Source organism: Protopterus annectens, chromosome 5.part0, assembly GCF_019279795.1.
Source record: "Protopterus annectens isolate FY-2018-M chromosome 5.part0, PAN1.0, whole genome shotgun sequence".
Classification (NCBI taxonomy): Eukaryota; Metazoa; Chordata; order Ceratodontiformes; family Protopteridae; genus Protopterus; species Protopterus annectens.
In genome coordinates this window covers 741,626,240-741,645,888 of record NC_056735.1, presented here as the reverse complement: position 1 = coordinate 741,645,888, position 19,649 = coordinate 741,626,240, and the positions used below count along the sequence as shown (strand labels likewise).

General features: G+C 37.7%; 1 protein-coding gene across 1 annotated transcript in view; it reads right to left on the bottom strand.

Annotated features, from left to right (window-relative positions):
* The window catches only part of LOC122802789 (collagenase 3-like), a 53,364-nt gene extending 45,118 nt beyond the window's left edge, over positions 1-8,246 (bottom strand). Inside the window, exons 1-2 of the mRNA XM_044072583.1 lie at positions 8,109-8,246; positions 7,777-8,015 (exon numbers count right to left, since the gene is read on the bottom strand). Of these exons, the coding sequence (XP_043928518.1) occupies positions 7,777-8,015; positions 8,109-8,225 (356 nt within the window). The 5' untranslated portion in view covers positions 8,226-8,246. The remainder of the gene's footprint in view (positions 1-7,776; positions 8,016-8,108) is intronic.
* Positions 8,247-19,649: the final 11,403 nt, after the last annotated feature.

Here is a 19,649-nt window from a genome sequence, read left to right as displayed (position 1 = left end):
AATGCACTGCTATACGGTGTCCTCAAGAGGACAGATTCTAGAAGCAAATCATTAATGTTTCCACTGTCCAGGGCCTTGTTAATGCCATGACTTGAGTACTGCATGAAGTAAATAAGGTCATATATGGGAAATGACATCAGAATGCTGCAAGGAATCCAGAGAATATTACCAGAAAGATGTGTGGGCTGGAGGGAAACAAAAGTGACCAGAGGCTAGAGGAGCTGGAATTCTTCTGGTCTGACAGAGAAGAGATGAGGGAACATGACACTGGTTCACAAGATCATGTCAGGGAGATAAGATACTGTATATGCTGTCACTCCAGCAAATCAAACCTCATTTGTAGAGGTGCTTTATAATTCTAAATCAAATAGTATCAACAAATGATTTAATTAATCAAGAGAAACATGTCAGACAGGAAATAAACATAAGCATCTATAAAGTAGTCAATGAATATCAGGTGGCTAGAGGCAAGATCAGGCTTGCAGGTATCTAAGCAGTTAAATATTTGATGTACCATTTCTAGTACTTTATCTTCTGTGATCTTACCAAGAATGATAGTAAAACCACTTAGTCTAAAGGTTCTGGATTAAGCTCTGCTGCGTCCCTTGTATAATAACAATAAATGATGCATTCGAGTTACCAAAATCTGGTTTAACAGTAATATTTTCTCATGTTTAATTTCAATAAGTTTTATAGTTGATGGGTTACATCCATGGAAATGTAAAGGTACGGGAGGCATATACTCTCCAAAACATTCAGTAGAACTGATATACTCACCAGTCACAGATGACTTTCCATAAACAACACAGTTCTGTTTAATGCAGTAAAAAGAAAAAAAGGACACAAACATGAATTCTGTAACCTATGCCATCATAAATTACCATTTATATTTCCAAACACATGACAGCAAGCATAAAGAACTACAAATGGGAATGCTGTGTGGACATGAAGGCTGCAGGAAAACAAGCGTGTAGTAAAATGGTGCAGTAATTGCTTCTAAGAATGACATTCACAGGTTTAAGACAATGGAATTTTTATTCATTCCTTCAACCTCTGGCATCATGTTTTTATTTGCCACTTTTACTTCTGCTGGGTGTGTGGTAAATCAGTGTGGTGCTACCCAACCTTATGAAAACTCTGACTCTTGTACTTCTGAGAGTCACAGACTCAGCATGTGGCAGAGTTACTGAAACACATTGTAGAATATGAGACACACAGGTAGGGCTACAGAGGCTACATACACCTTTTAATGCTAAGCTGGAATTAATGGAAGTTAACTGATTAGCATAACATCATAGTAAGCAAATGGCAGGATGATTTCAACCTATAGTTCTGTGTTGTGACGTCAATTCTTTAACTAGTATATTAAGTGATGCTGCTTTAAAATCATCAGAAAATGGAACAGCATCATAAATCTGAATGTACTGGTCCCTAATACTTTGCAAAGAAAGTGATACCTGTTTAGAATGATATGATACCTGCATTACTTATGATATGATATATGTAAAAAGTTTCCTAACATAGAATGGATGTGTATTTCCACTGTATGATAGAAAAGTGCTATTTTTGATTGTGGTTTTGATGACAGCTTTTAGGCTGCAACAGAAGAAAGAAAACACAACAGAATAAACTAAAGATACAAGTACTGAGATATGGTACCAACATACAATGCCCAAAGATGATATGGTACAATGCACAAAGATGATATAAAAGAAATGACCGATTTTAAAATGGAGTGGAATATGAACTGTGGCAGTTAAGTGTAATATCATAATAAAGACATATGGTCTAGCCATAATATTAGTAATTCTAGCAACTTCTACTACATTCAGAAAAGTAGGTTTACAATCATGCTCCACTGCATCAAAACTTGATATTGACATTTTCAATACAGGTTCTTAGGGAGGTAAAGAGCATTAGACTGTTTTTGGGCAGTGTTTGAGTAGCTTATGCCATCCTTCTAGCCTTCTAAGCAGACTGGATGTAAAACAGTGCTGTAGTCTTACTAATACCTATTAAAGGCTATGGCATATGTGAGTAATGCCAAAACATTTCTGACTTTTTCACACCCATTACACAGCACAGATGGGAGTGCAAGCCATGAACATGTTATGATTCCATGGCTAACCACATACAAGGAAAGACAAGGAGTGGAGCCAAGATAAAGATACCTGCAATAATGGAAGCTGATCTACTCCATCATAAATAGAGCTCAGCAACTAGATAAACTAGGATTTAGGGATAGAACTGGTAATATATTGGTGCAGTGGGTAACATGGTCACCACAAAGCAAATGGTTTTGTGGGTCATTTTTCAGCAGGGGTAAACTGTGTGTGGAGTCTGCATGTCCTCCCTGGGTTCAAATGGATTTTGTCTAAATCCTCTGTTTTCTCCCACATTCCAAAGACATTTAGTAGGCAGAGTGATGACCTCTAAATTGTCCATAGGAGAGTGTGTGTGTGTGTGTGTGTGTGTGTGTGTGTGCGTGTGTGTGCGTGCATGTGTGTGCGTGTGTGTGCGTGTGTGTGCGTGTATGTGTGTGCAGGTATGATATTGAAGAAAAACATGGCAATCCACTTTAATTTTTCCCATCAGCCTTGTAAACCCTGTGGATGGCTTCAGCTATTGACAGGGTCACTACAGGTGTTAGATGTAACTCATATGAGTGGACAGTGATGGGGGGCTTCTGTTTACACCACCTCAGATGTTCTCCCTGGAAAACTAAGTCTGTTGCAAGCTGGAGGCATTATATAATTTTTGATAGGACAGCACAGGCTGAAGTTGAGCAATAGTTATTGGGTGACTAAAAGCAGTGGACCTGAATGGGCAAAACAGTGAAGTAATTGCAGGCTGGTGAGCAAGTCACCAATGTTCCCCATAAAATAATTAGAAATACAATATGACATAGTTAACTCATGAGGTATGGTCATAACAACATGAGCATATTTGTAAGGAAAGGAAAGTTTAGAAAACACAGCCAAATCAGTTTTACAAAATTAGGTATAATATTTTTATAGAGTAACATGAACAGTGATCTATGTTTATTAAATAGTATTTGAACCTAGGATACACAGATTGTAATTTGCTCTTTGCAGCAGTCAATTAGATTGATCAAACTATTTCCTCAATGTATTAAAGCAGCTTATTAACTTAATGCTTGAGATCCATTTCTAAAATATGGCTACATTTCAGACAGCTGGAAAATGAATTCCTTAATGTTGAAAGACACAGACTGAAGTTTGTTGAGATACAGCATCTTCTTTTCTGCATTTCTTTCTGTTATGATGAAATACTTAACATTAAATCCATAAAACATAGAATCTTGCTTAACAGAAAAAAAAAATGTTATGTTTTTCCCTGCAATAAAGAGATGCTCTAAAGTGGCTATATCCCTTAAATATTAAAAGTGTATTTGGGGAAGGCCATGGCAATGTCTAGAAATGCTATCTTTTTATATTTGTATAGCTTTCAGTTTACTTCCAGGTTTTTGAGAAATTCTGCCTTTCGTGTACTTGCATTTTTATCAAAAAACATGGTGGTTTATTGTTAACGGGCCAAAGTCCAAAAGAGTTGCTTTCACTGTAACTCTTCAAATCTTTAAAAATAGGATATAAGAGGGAAGTCTAATCTAGGGGCTGATTACAAATGTTAATTTTTATTGGCTCAAAATATTTGTTGTACATGCATTGACATTCACTAACAAAGAAAGGGTATAAATATTAGCAGGACAAGTAGTAGCATATTAAAAACTGATCAGATTCGTGTTACCACCAGTTACCACCACCATACTGTTTCCATGCTACTACATAGCACTAGATACATATATAGACAAAGATATAGGTATAGATATAGATATATATTGCTATTGATATATAGATATCGAAGCTCTTACTTATGTTAACAGCATTTAAAGTCGACACTTGTTTTGTCACACACTTTGGTCAACAGAACAGATGGTCAACTGGTGTACAAGATCATATAATCCACGGGGTTGGGGAATATGCCTTTTCCCCCTGTATTGTGTGATCTCTGAGTTAGTATAAATAATTAGCAGGGGGTATGGGGGTGCTGGAGGGCTTGTTCCCTGGAAAAGAACAGTCTTTTAAAGTCAAATGCTCAGGGGTTATGACTCTGAGCATGTACAATCTATTGTTGATCTTAATTTTTGGATTATATTACGTCAACATTCAGGCAACATTTGGTTGTTTCATTTTTTTTAAAAGTGCACCCAAATACACAGACAATGAATAATCAGAACTAGAACTGCTAGTTGACAACTGTGATTAAGGGCTTTCATGGTCTGAAAAGCTTGCCCTAAAAATGGGAACTGTTTAAAAATATGGTTAATGGGAAGCAGATTTAGAGAGTATATTAATGAGCTATTAAACTGCTGAAGCTAATATAATTTACTGAAATGCTTTTAATAATAATTGCATTTTATGTCAGAGGTATCATTTCTTTAATCTTTTAGATATTGGAGTGTTGAAAGTTTCCGGGTTAAAATTGGAGAAATTATGCCTAGTAAAAAAATCATGTGGTTTTCTGAGGTGACTAGCATATCTTAGCACTTTTTTAGGTGAGTGGTCACTCAGGGAATCAGGGAGAGTTTCAAAATTGTGATATTTGAATGGAGCTGAGACAAGTATCCAATCTATGAGGGTATTTGTATTGTGGGTGTTGTTAGAGTGTGTTGGCTTAGTAATTAGCTGGGTAAATCCATATAGATTAATATTATGTGTGGATCTAGGGTTATTAAGGGTTAGCCAATTGCTGTTCATGTCACCAAGGGGGATTGTTTCATTTGGGATATTCAAGGAAAAATAGGAGAGAATGTTTTCCAGTATTGGAATATTATCACCTGGTGGAATGTAGGTGGCTACTATAGTGATTGGCGTTTAGTTGTTTAGTTTAAGGTTAACTGCCAGTATTTCTGCTGGGGAGAAAGACGGCTTTGGATTTGTGATGAGAAAAATAGTGAGATTACTAGAACAGACTATGGCAATTCCCCCACCCTTTTTGTTCATTTGGTCTAGGCGAATCATGTTGTAGTGGGGGGGGGATATCCTTATCTAGGTTGTGTGGTTTAAGCCAGGTTTCTGTTACCGCAATGACATCAGGGGTATGATTTGCTATCCAAGCATGGAACTGACTAAGTTTGTTGAGAATGCTTCTGGTATTAATAAAATAGAAGGAATTTTTTTTAGGAGAGTCGTTAGAGGGGCTGGGGTGGGAGGGATGTTTGGACTAGAGGTAAGGTTTGGGTTTGGACCTAGGTTTGGATGAATATCACCTGCTATAAGTATAGTGGTGGGGAATATTTTGGATTTTGGTGTGAGTGGGTAGTATCTAATAAGCTTTGTCTTGTTTTTTGGAGTTAGGGAGTAAAAAGGGTATTTTTATTTTAGGGAGTAGAACTTTTAAGGGTAAGAAAGAGGGAGAGATGATGAAGTCAATTTTTGAGTTAGGTTGATCATTTGGGAGTGGGTTGGTGGGGTATTTATGGAAGGAGGGTAATGGTGCATGGGGTGCAGTGAGATGATTTAAGAAGATTAGTTGAAGTAGTAGAAGGTTGGTGAGCATTAAGGTATACATAGTGGGAGATCAGATATAGGAAAGAGTATAGAATGGAGTTTGAGTGAGGAAAGGGGGAAAAAAGTAGGTGTGGTGGAAGTGTGAGGGGGTAGAGGTAGGTTTAGGAGGTGGCTGTGTACAAGAGGTTGGCACATATAGAGTTTAGTTAATGAATGAGATGGAAGAGGGTGAGAATTGGGGTTGAGAAAGTATGATAGTAGGATGGTGTGGTGTAGGAGTGGTCTAAAAAAACCTGAGGGAGATCTGATTGGTAGTTGTATGAGGGCGTGTGTGTATTTCTGCAATCAGTATAGGAGCACTGGGGACAGGTGGAATTTGGGGGCAGGGGGCAGGGAGTGGAGTGAGCCCATAGGGCAAACGGAGCGGGATACAGCAAGTGAAGAGACTGCAGCAGAAAAAGTATCAGAAAAAGTATCATCAACTGTAGTACAATACTATGGTAAGTGGGTAATGTAATGAAAAACAGTTGGGAGAAAAGTTTTGTTAACATGCTGGAAATATGTCTGTGTTTTAGCAAGGGGGGAGAGGCCGTATAACAGTTAAGGAGATAGAGAGTATGAATTAGAAAAAGAGTTTAGCCAGCTTTAGGAACTAAACCTCAGGAGAATAGCCTAGTACTAGCTATTTTGCTGGTAGGTGCTGCCACCCAGTGGCATAAGAAAGGATAGCAAGCAGAAGTGAAATGTTTATTCAGGGTTTAGAGACTGGAGGGGGGAGAGTAGCAAGTGGTCTACGGCAGGCTGCTAAAGACACACACTCGGGAGGGCAGACAAGCACAACATGGGTATTAGGAAGTAGTTTAATTAGCTAGTCTATAGGCAGTTTCCTTTGGCTACATACATTCACAATAATTGTATTGGGGAGTCCTCACAGTAGCAGCGTTCAAGGTGACCCCGGCTAGCAGGCGGGTTCAGGGAGTCTTCTGGGTTAAGCAGGAGGTAGTTCTTTTAATTATATTGGCAGGGAGGGAGCGTCTGGAGTGGATTACTGTAAAAATGAGAGAGAGAGAGATAGTGGGTGGTTATTAATAGGATTCTAAAATAAAACCCTGTAGGTTTCCTCAGAAAACAGTAATTACAGAATCACAAAAGCAAAAAGTTATAAAATTAGTGCTTTTTGCATTATGTAAACCCCAATGGAGGATTAGATTCCATAAATCCTGTTGAATTATATAATAAATTTCAAGGTTGCAACATAACTGAGAAAAGGAATATACTTGTGTTTTCACAATACCCATGCATTTTCTTAACTCCCTTGTGTGGTGAACACAGAATAGGGAAGCTGCATTCTCAAAACACAAAGTTTATGACTGCATTACTTAATCACCTGTATTTTGGGAAAACGTTCACAGCTCCATCAGAAAGAAAACTGCATAGCCTGACAAAACAGCTATTCTATGTGGTGTTATTGTCAGTGTAGTTGTGTAGCAATGAGATCAGAGCTAAATGTAGCAGCCAGTAGACAAGCAGCACTTTCATGGGCTAGCTCAGTACAGTTACCAAAAAGTTCTAAACAGAAAAAGTGAAAATAAAGTGTGTAGTGAACTGTTTTCAAAAATGTGAATAGTCTCATACCCATGGCTGGGTGTAAACACTTAACAAGTGAATATAGTTTTGTACTCATGTTCAGTTGATGAGGTGAGACAGTAGCCCTCTCCAACAATTTCTGTTGCAATAATGCAATCAGGTAAATTATACTAGTAAACAACAAAAGTTAATATAGTGTTTCTGCCCCTGCCAAAAGATGATTCTGTTTAAGCAACTTGTAACAATATAAACTTTTTTCCTTTAAAATGAAAACATATATACATATATAAATATGATAAACTTGACATATACATGTGATAAAAACAGTATCCTTCAGTATCTCTACACCTATACTAATATGACAGATGAAAATAATAAGTTAATGCCCTAAGAGAATCTTGATTTAAATAATGTTAGCATGCGTTATCCTGAACTTCCAAACTATTTGTGAACATGGTTGACAGTACAGACACCATTAATTTATCATCTATTCTGAAGCTGAAAGTATAAACACCATTAGTTTATCATCTGTTTTTTTTTTTCTTTTTTTAAACAGAACTCTTGCAAAACAAAGTTAATTGATCCAAGTCCTACTAACTTAGATGGTGGTTGAACAAAAGTATTTCATAAGCTTACCAGATTATGAGATGCCCCTTACCTGTATGTCACATTATTTGTAGGCCATTTGAGATTGTTAGGAAACAGATTATATCCAGCCATATCTGGTATCCCACATCTGGGTAGTTTCATGATTGCCAGTGTTTCAGAATTCAGCTGTCCTGTCACAGTGAGGCCAAAGAAAGACTGCATTTCTCTCAGTTTGGTTTCTACAGTTTCCACATTTCTTTTCTTTCTGTTCTTCTCGGATGGCAGACTGTATAAAACGTTCAGGTAGTTCTAAAATACAAGATCAAAAGCTGGTAATAATTCTTCAGTACAAGTATGAAAATACAGACAGAAAAACAAACTATTAACAATTGAATGGTATACCTCTGCAAAGATTCTATCAGCATTATCTATTTCATTTTCTCCACTAGGTAAAGGCAGGGACATGCAATATGCCACAATCTGTAGAAAAACAACACAAACAGAGTGTTTCAGATACATCTTATTTTTCTTCTGGGCTTTTCTGAAATTACCTTTTCTGCCTGACAAATCCTCTGCTTTTATAGAAATGCAAGTCCCTTACTAGATGATTCATCTCCACAAGAACACAGAGGATGACAAACATTCTGCCCAATGTAAAAAAAAAAAAAAAATCAAAACAACTATCTGCCAAACCCACAGACCTGTATTTTGAAGAAGGAAAGAAGTCGAGTAACTGGTTATGGCTTGTGGTATATTTGACCTTAGACATCTAGTACAGCTTTAAATAATTAGGGGAAACACAGTCTCAGCACATGTATGAATATTATGGGAAATGTTACGTGTTTCACAGTATTGTGACTTTAGTTTGCATTCCTGTGGCACTGCCACAATCCCTCCAGCACTGATGACCTTATCATGACCTTTCCAGTTATCCACTGCTTCCTGTCAACCCAGCATGTAGTGTAGCTTGATGTACCCCATCTCAGCATTACTTATAAGCATTATAAACTAGAATAAGTACACATGCTAAATGTATTTCCTCCCAAGGTGCTACTCTGCCATGGTGGCAATAGGGGTCTATATCAGAACATCAAAGTTTTAAAACTTCGAATGTTCTAATATTGACCCGTTTTAATCGAACACTAAAAATAGTGAAGATGCAGAACACCGAATTCTTTCCTAGGGAAAGAATTCGGTTGGCTGGTTCTGTGGCTTCGCTATTTTCAGCACTGTGGTGGAGATTTATGGGTCGGGTTCAGGTAAGTGTGCGATTGTGTGGTTGTTAGGATTAGGGCACGGGTTAGGTGAGTTAAGGTTAGGGCGCAGGTTAGGTGAATTAGGTTTAGGGGGCGGGTTAAGTGAGTTAGGGTTAGGGCGCGGGTTAGGTGAGTGTGCAATAGTGACGGACCTTAGGGTTAGGGTTTGGGTTAAGGTAAGTGGATAGAGAGTAGTGTATGTATAGTTTAGTGTAGGGTTAGTTGTAGGATTATAAGTGTATGTGTGTGTATTGATGTTTTTTAGATGTGTGCTTGTGTTGTGTGTATGTGTTTCGGAATAACAAATTTTTTCCAAAGGAAAAAATTTGCTGTTCTGAATGTTCGATATTATGTGGTTTAGATATTTTAGGTTCAATGAAATAGCGTTCGCTATTTTCATCTTTTGATAACATGATATAAACACGGCAATAGTCTGTACACTCACACACACACACACACACACACACACACACACACACACACACACACACGCATATATATATATGTATATATAAATGCAACCTGAAATCTATCTGCATTCTCTTCTATGTGTATCTGTTCAATTGCTTTAATACACATTGTAAATACTCTTGCATTACTGAAAAGAAGAGGAAGTAGCTTACTAAAATAAAAGAAAATAAGGAATATCAATCCATTAGGTAGGTAAAACAGCACTGTAGGTTAGGGTACTAATCTGAAGACTTGAGTTTGAATCCCACAACATTGAAGGGCCCAGTTAACATTTTTGTACTCCCAAATTATATGAAGAAAAAAGTTTTTCTTACTGATCAGTTCCTTTCTTCATAATACTTTTTTTAATCCCTGTGTTTTTATGTAAGATGGTTATGTTTCATTTGGAATTTAAGTGCAATATGAATGTATGTTATGCTAGGATATGTTTTGACTTTCCCGTAACACTAAACTGGATTAAGCAGATAATCAGACAACAAATGAATTTGTGCATTAAGAAGTAAACATGCAATGTAATCTACCTTGACAGCAATTTTTTGGCAGGTTATGAATGCCAAACCAAAATATTCCTTGTAATACAGACACGTGAGATGTTTGAAACTCAGTACAAACAGAGGAAAACCACTGATATAGTGCCATGGAAAGAAAGAACTTACTACTGTGAAAACATTGCATTGTGAAAAAGAAAGCTGCTGCCCCTTTCTAGATAGGACCATACATCTCAACCTCTTAGTGCAAGAAATCTGGGCAAAACTTGAAATAATAGAGGGGCAAAGGCCTAAAAATAGGGACAGATTTTAAATATTGCTGTTATAAACTTAGAAAGCTACTAGAATAATAGGATTTGTGTTAACATGCATTTTTTTTGAAGGATACATAGTCTGAAAACCAAATGTATGTCATTCTTTTGTCACTTTGATCCTCAATGATTTGCCAGAAACCACAAATGTTATGAGGGACAGGCTAAAAATACGAGGCAAAATATGGGCATTCAGTGAAAATCTGGGCAGTTGTGAACTACTGTCAGCTCATTTCTGAACCTAAATTTCTTTGTTTTCTTACCCTCCTTCCCAGCCAGCTATGACAATGGGGAAGACAACTCATGTTATACATGAATGCTTTATTTGTTTTACTGAGACATGTTTACAATCATCTTTACTGGCATGTTTATGAGTAGGTAACTATTTGAGCTATGTCACTACTTTTGAATAAAAACAAAACATGGATGAGAGTACATGTCCTTCGCATCCCTAATAGTGTAAAAAGTCTAAAAATAAAATGATCTTATGGGATGTAGCATAAAAACTACACAAAAAAGTTATGTGAGACAGAATAAAGGAAAAAGGAAAAAACATAAGAGTAGGAGGAAAAATAAAAACATGTTTCAGCAAATTTACTTCTAATCCCCAGGACAATTCCTTTTCAATTAAACAGAGAGTGTAGGTGGAGTGAATAAGCTGTTTGTGCAGACAAGTCAAATGTGTGTTATACGATACTTTTTATAGGGCATTTAGAATACATATGGATATGCACTCTACTTATACTGGGTTGTAAATATTAAATAACTTGTATGATTGTTCAGAAACTGATGTGTCGGTTTTACTTATTTTAACACATTTCATAGTATTAATACAAGGCTCGATTATACCATTAAACTGATTCTATTTTGGAGCATGTCTTGCTTAAAGGTTTTGTAAAAAAGAACTGCAAAATACAGTCTAACGTCTATTGTGACAAGCATATGAATTTTGCCAAAGAGTAGGTTAGCAACCCAGTTGCCCTAAGAATAAAATTTCAGAAGCTACCAGGAGCCAGTTCCTGTTCAGTACCCTGCTACATACCTCTCAGCTGTACAGATTTTCACAGAATATCCAGATTTTTGCTCATGTTTTTGGTCAGTTTTTTCTTAAAATTGTGGTTTTTCTAGCAAATTAGTGTCAAATCATTAAAAAACTGAAGTTAGAAAATAATGGCAGACATTAGAGTTTCCGACTTCAAACCCTTCAGAAAAATCATGCTTGTGCAAAAGCTGTTATTCTATCAACTTTCTAAGTCTGTAAAAGCAATATTTAAAAAAGTGTCCTTATTTTTGGGCCTTTGTCCCACTTTTACTTATGGCTTTGTCCAGATTTTTTGCTCTAAGAGGTTGAGCGGTATGACCCTGCAGTATTAAAATATAAAAAACACATTGGCTGTTTGCTGCCTGCCTTGAATTCTTTTAGTTAATTTTGTAGGACTGGATAGAGAAAAAACACAGCAGTCTAATATCATGGTATATGAGCTAAGATTCAGTTTTATATTTTTGTGTTTGTATCTGATTACTGCAGCTTGTCACCTTGTTATTTTATTCAGTGTTTGGTTTGTACAACTTTTCACGTTATACTTCATGACTCATGATTACCCATGGCCATAGGACGCTGGTAATGCCTACAATAAAGCATGCTGCTCATGCTGAGTCAGAATTCAATAGCAAACTCATGTTCAACTGGTTAATGCATAGTTACCAATACAGGTGGTCTGCTTAGTATATGTTTTTTTGCACCATTCATACTGTACAAAAAATGCCATCCTAACTTTCTGTGCATAAGGAAAGCTGTTGCATTTTGAAAACATTTAAAACAGAATGGCGTAATACCCAAGTAATAGATATCAACAGAAAAATTAATATTATAATGATTTTGAATACTTATGTAGGCCAAGGTTTTCATCCAGCTGGGTACATGATTTTTTTTTAATTCATATGCATTTAAGTCTCATGCTGGACTTGTTGTTCTCGTACCTGTGTAATATACCACAGAACTGGGGAAAATATGAACATATCTACGGTAACACATTGTACCAAATTCAACAGGTTGCAGAAAATACACAAACTGCTTAACAAATACTTAATTTACACAAAATTATATTTTACCATGCAGCTTTTTTTTAATTGAGTTGATGTTAGGCAATTTTAACATTTTCATATTTCTGTCAGCTAAATAATAATGCATATGCAAAAGATAAAATGCACAATTCATGACATTTTTATACTCGACCTTATGTATTTACTGAACTAGCTCCATTGTCATGAGAGGTAAACTAGAAAAAATGTATACATTAGAACATATGTATTTACTCATGTACTTCCATTTCCAAGAGGGCTACACAGTATCAAAAGATGAAGTGAAGAACCTGCAAATGTGCCCTTCTCAGCTCAAACATTCTTAACAGATTTCTTGAAAAATCTAACCCAAGTTGATGTTGCCATTTTGACTGCAAGAAAACAAGCACGGTAGTCTTTATGACCCTGCCCATATATGTTTTAACTATAGCCCATTGTAAAGGGTATAGAGGCATGTTATAAAGTCTTTGCCATTGCGGCAGGAAATCTTACATAGTTGAAATCATGTTATAGTTTTCTGAGTATCCATTTGTTTAACTCAAACAGAGAGATAAAAATGTGTTTTAAAACACAACTGCATTCAAGGATCCAACCAACAGGCAAGAAGGCTCAAAGTCACTCAAAATGAAATAAAAGTAAAGGGACCACATTGAGTGCATTACTTGTATGTATTATTTATGTTTATACTTTTTATGTTTTTTATGTTTTTCATGTTTTTCTATGTCTTTGAGATAGATGTTTTTTATATATATACTGTTTATATGAATGTATGTTTTAAAAGAGCTGTATACAGCTTTGATAGGGTAAGCTGTGTTATTAGTGTTTCTGATTGATTGAATGCTCTATTTAATTAGATGAATGTTGTGATAGGCTAATTTTAGCTTAAAGAGCCTTGTAGATGTTGATTTTTATTAATGGTCTGAAGAAGTGGGAGTTAGCACCCACGAAAGCGCTTACTGAATAAAGAGCTTGATACATTTTATTTCATTTTGAGTGACTTTGTGCCTTCTTGCCTGTTGGTTGGATCCTTGAATGCAGTTGTGTTTTATAATTATTCTCAGTTTTATTTTCTTGGCTCCACTTGCTCGAGCTGTGTGTGACCTTGCTGGTGTTTTTTGAAAAATGTGTTTTATTCATTTGCATTTTGTAATGGAAGCAAATGCTGAAGGTTTATGGCTCACTAAGTTTTCAAGTGATTGCAAGCTGGGGGTTATCATCAACTCCCTAGCAGACACTAACATTCTTCAAGAAGGTCTATCGCTGACTAACAAATGATGCCAAAGCCGTGGTCTTAAACTCAGTGATAAGAAATGCAAAACTGTATCCTTTGGGATGTCAACCATCCCTGCTATTTATTATGTTGATAATACACCCCCCTAACAGTTGACCCAGTGGTCAGGGATCTGGGTACGTACATAGGCAGTAGCCACCACATGACCACAATAGTGAGGAAATCCTTTTATGTTGCACAACTTATAAGTAAGGGCACGGCATCTAGGTCCAAAGAGGTCATTATCTTTACTCTTCTTTTATCAGATCAATCATAGAGTGCAATGCTCCCTTTGGTATGTCCCTGGCCAGACATATGCAGCAACTAGAGCAACCTCAGAGGTTCCTTACAAAAAGAATACAACTGGTGTAACACACCTGCCTTATGCAGAGTGCCTTAAAGCCCTTTCCCTCTACTCAGTCTCCTATGGATTGCTGAGGGGTGATCTATGCTTGGCTTACAAGGCATCCTCAGACCCCACACTTATGAATCTCCTACATATTCATAAGTCAAAGAAATACAAGGTCTAGGGACTTGAATTTTGTCTGTGACTTAAATAGAACATGTTGGAGAGACAGACAGTGTCCCATAGATTGCCCCTCCTATGGAACAGGATTCCCATCCATGTGAAGCTGAGTTCATCTATTACCCAGTTTAAATGTAACCTAGACCAGTGGATATGGAATAGGAAATTTACACCAGACCTGGCATCCGTGTCCCTTATGGACAGAGGTAGCTTACAAATGCCTGGCTCTTGATGTTCTTTTCAGATACAGGATATAATTATTCTTTCAGGAAATCTTGGCTAGACTTAGAAAGGCCCCCAGGTCATTAGCCTAGTAACAATCTATGAATCTATGAAACAAAGTACAGATTTTCCAAAAGTCATAACAATGTAATGGGACTCTTTAGAGCTCCATTACATGAACTTTTGGATATAATCCCACTTAATGAATCAGAGTATTTTAAGTGCTTTGATTGAGAAGCATGTCAGGAGAGTCCTGTTAAAGGTAATTTGATTGCATGCATAACTAGAACTTATCAGGGAATTTCATTTGTAATAATTTTTTGTTATGGGAGGTTGGCCAAAATTCAAAAATAAATATGAGAGTTTGAAAATGTCTCATACTAGAAAATGTTAACTTTTGGTGGAAAGGAGTTGTGTCATATAAAGATAAGAGGCACAGGTTGGCCCAATGACACAGAAATAGGAAGTCCATTTGCACTAGTGATGATCTGTGTTCAGGAACAAGCTCATATCACAGGTATGGTCAGTCAAGAGGACAGGATGAAGCAAGCAGTGGCAGGCTTTCCTACCCTGGGGGCAGAGCTTAGGGGAAACCAATTCCTGTGCAACCTCTATTGGATCTAAGAGCCTCAAAGGCAACCTACTTAACTTGGTGGGTGTGGCAAAATGTGATGTCATTATACATGTCACTCTCCTGATCTAGAGATTCTAACTGGCCGCCACACACATGAAGGCTCCCAGTGCCACATTTTTCACCTGTCTATGGGATCCCTTCCTTTCTAGGCACTACAAGTGAGTACTACAAGGTAAATTTCCCAAGACACCAGGAGAAAAAACATCCAAAGTAAATGCAAAAGCAGAGGGTGAAGCTGTGTTAGGTGTGGAGAGTGGAGAAATAATTCCAAAGAAGCAAGTGTATTTGAATAAGTCCATACAAGTAATCCTGATATTTTTAAAATAAAAGCATGTACCATGTTAGTCAGAGCAGAGTATACCACTGCACTGTTAAGAATTCTCAGGTAAATGTTGAAATGATCGTACATTGATATCATTGAATTATTACTGAAAAATGTAATTAGGATAGTGGCGGATATATATGTGAAAAGGATAAAAATATTTTTGTTTGCCTGCAATCACACTTCAAGCTACCATAAGTTGTTTGACTATAGCTTTTAATTGCTTATGTTTTACCTGAGCATTTTGTCACTGACAACAAAATGCTGATAATGTCAGAAGAATGTTATCATTTTTTAAGCAATGTAGAATCATTTATTATGCTAATGAATTAGGACAGCTAACAAAAAAACAATTTAGATAAAAGTTTTATATAAACCTTCAACACAAGTGTGAGTAAATTGCTAAATACCGTGCTGGAAAATGAAGATAAAATTAAATTTTTTCTGCTACAATACAGAAAATGATGGGCCTATATCAGAAGATTGAATGCTTAAAATAGCAAATGCTCTTCTATCGAACTTACAACTGCGAATTATGAAAACATCAAAGGAACGGATCAGCAAATTTTTTCCCAGGGAAAAAAATTCACTGAGCCAAAAAAAAAAAAAAAGAGTGTACAGGCAAAATAAAGTGGGGGGCTTTGACCCCCCCCCCACACCCTCTAATGTGGGGGGGCTGTACCCCTCACATAACCCCAACTTAAATATACCAACTCCGAGATCGCACCACAGTGGAGAAAACAGCAAAGTTAGAGAACAGCCCAGCAATTTTGTTCCCTGGGAAAAAAATCTCTGTTCCGTGCCTTTGACATTTTTAGGTTTCGCAGTTTAAGGTCGATAGAAGAGCGTTCGTTATTTTAAGTGTTCGCTCTTCTGATAGGAACCCAAAAATAACTATTAATTGTCCTAAAGGACAGGTACTTGCAGAATCTGAGAATCTGAGTGGAGCTGCTTGAAAGAAACAGTACTTGCAAAAGTTTTACTATGATTAACATGTAAAGAACAGAATATTCAACAAAAAGATTCATTGCTTTTCTGGGGGTTCCACTTCCAGTCCTGAAATGCACAAAAGACTGTCATGGGGAGAACCACTGTTAAAACTGAGAAAATAAGGCATTAGAAATCCACCTCAGTGTCTAGTCTACTGACAAGTGAATTTAATAGCAGTGTTTCTGAACCTTCACATGAATAAGACTGGATGTATGCAAGTGTGGAATGAGTTATCCCATGAGTGGACTGTGGATATAAACACTGAAATATTATGTGATTACACAACTGTTAAATCTGTCTAGGTTGACAAGGGAGGGAAATGTAGTATATGGAACAATGTACTTAAGCCCCATAGAAACAAGCACATGCATTGCTGTGAAAAGTAAATGCACTTGTGCAAAGTGTTCATTCTATGTTCATTCTGTGTTTGGTAATAAAGTTGTGCTCTTCATAATGTAGAGCAGCTTCATATAACAACACTCCTACATTTATCCCCTTACTGATATTGTCATTTTACTGCACTGCTCATGTCTTCTTTCTAGAATCGTTATGTTTTCTTTTCCTGTTTCAAGTGGAACCTTGCCATTACAGTAATGTCTACTTCCCCGGTGGAAACCATGCTCATATACCATCTTCCTTCTTGGATCAATGGGTATGGGGAGGGTGGCCAGATTTTGACATAGTCCTCTCTGTTAATCTCACCATAGAATTTTTCTTGGTTCCATGTAAGAACACAACATTTTCAGCTTTTAGTAACTATAGCCAACATAGGATTTCAACAAATGCATGTAACATGCAGTAGTTCATCTGAGAAATTAGACACGGTCCTGATGCAGAGGAAGACCTTTCAAGGACAGCTCTGGGCAAATTAAAATTGAAGATGTTCCTGACTGAACAGGGAGTGCAACATGTGTTTTTCTTCTTATAGTAAGCTGCATACTGGAACATTCTTATAGAGGTTTTCATAGCTCAGCTAGTTTACATGTTGATCGGCATTATCTTCTTCTTCTTCTTTCGGCTTTTCCCAGTTAGGGGTCACCACAGCAGATCACCTGTCTGCTCATGATTGGCAGTGGAGTTTTACAGTGTTGAGTTGCCAGTTCGGCACCCAACCTTCCACGGAAGGCAGACACGTGCACACACTCACTCCTAGGGCCAATTTAGAGTGTCCAATCCACCTACAGCATGTCTTTGGGATGTAGGTGGAAACCGGAGCACCCGGAGGAAACCCACGCGACCACGGGGATGACATGCAGACTCCGCATAGATGGCACCCCAGCCGAGGATCAAACCTGAGAACCTCTTGCTATGAGGCGACAACTCTAACCACTGCACCACCGTGGCAAAATGCAAGGCTTCATATGAGCAAATTCCAATACTATTTCAAAGATTTCTCTAAGGCAAAATTGTTGCAAGCAGTGGGTGATCTGTTGTGATTTGAAAGCTCCCTTCCCCTCAAGGACCCTATGGCCAACTATGCTCATCTCAATGCCTGCATTAAGACATCAGTCCCATCCACCACAAATATAATGCCAAATTTAGGAACAAACCTACTTAGTGGACCTCTGGTATTAATAAACTGTACAACAAAAGACAAAAACTCCTCATTCTTAGCAACAGACTAAAATCTTACATTTTAAAGTTGAACTAAAGAATATAAACAAAGAGTTTGGAAATAAAATAAAATCCAGCAAGGCTAAGTATGAAATAATTCCTTCTTCACCCACATCAGGCATCCCAGCAACAATGCCCAGTACTGTACCTAGTTGATTCATAAAAACATTACATATAACAAATTTAGTTCAAATCATCCTACTTCTCCCATCTCCCTTACCTTTCCTCCACACAATACAGTATACATAACCCACCACCACCACCAAGAAATCACCTTCAAGCAAATCTTAAATGCATGCTCTCTCAGAAGTCAGAAGCACTAGATCTGTAAGGCTTGACAATTTGCTGGCATGTTTCCTTATCAGCATGAAACACTCTCACTGACCTTATCTGGAACCTGTTCAACCTCATTCACTCAAATGGATATACTGAAAACAGCTGTACTCACCCCCCTTTATAAGAGTGGTCTCACCATTGCCCTAGGAAAGTACAGATCAATAAGCCTTTCCAGCTTTCATGCAAGACAATGGAATGTTTCATTATATACCTCAGATGGACATTGACAGCCTAAAATCCCTTGGCCCTAACTGTTTTGGTTTCTGAAGGATAGAGCCTGCCTATTTAGTCTTGTGAACCTCTTTGAAAAAAATCACTGTGGCCTTGGATGAGGGCAAGGGTTCACACAGCATATCTTGATCTAGCTAAGGCCTTTAACACTCTTCCACATTCTGGCATTGTGGGCAAACTAATAAACTTAATGTAAAGTTATAAATAACCCATAAGACAGCAAACTGGATCATGGATAGAACCCATCAGATCATAATCTGGATCTCCCTCTCCACCAAGCGCATTACCAGTAGGGCCCCTCAGGGCTCTGTGCTGGGTCTGTTCCTATTTAGTGCATTACCAGTAGAGCCCCTCAGGGCTCTGTGCTGGGTCTGTTCCTATTTAGTGCATTACCAGTAGGGCCCCTCAGAGCTCTGTGCTGGGTCTGTTCCTGTTTAGTGCATTACCAGTAGGGCCCCTCAGGGTTCTGTGCAGGGTCTGTTCCTATTTAGTGCATTACCAGTAGGGCCCCTCTGAAGTCTGTGCTGGGTCTGTTCCTATTTAGTGCATTACCAGTAGGGCCCCTCAGGGCTCTGTGCTGGGTCTGTTCCTATTTAGTGCATTATCAGTAGGGCCCCTCAAGGCTCTGTGCTGGGTCTGTTCTTATTTAGTATACATTTCTCTGTTGTGCAAACTAATGTAAATGGTCTCTGGCTGACAATGATTACAGATGACTGAAATCTTAGAGCTATTATCAACCATCCTGTTAACCCCTGGGACATAAGTTCATAGATTAGTACTAGGTTAACTGCACTTGTGGGCCATTTTAAGCCTAGTGAAAACCAGGAGTCCATGCAATTAATACATTACATATACTGAAGGACTGGCTCCCAATTTTTTAGTCTGTTTTTTGCATGTATTGTTACATGATCATTCACATTTATTAAATTAGGACTGTCAATTATATTGTGTGCTGGCCCATCTGTTTTGAAGCCATTTTAAGCATAGCCAATTACTTCATGTGAGAATCAAACTCTGCACTTTGTGTCTGTAAGGTAAACACCTTAACCATACAAAGAGTCTATCACATGCTCAGACATGGTGCCAGGATGATGGTGTAAAGCTAAATGCAAAAATGTGCAGCATTGTGTGCTTTGGAAAACACCAGTGCCCCTGTACGTATCACTTAGAAACACCCCTCCCAAAACTGA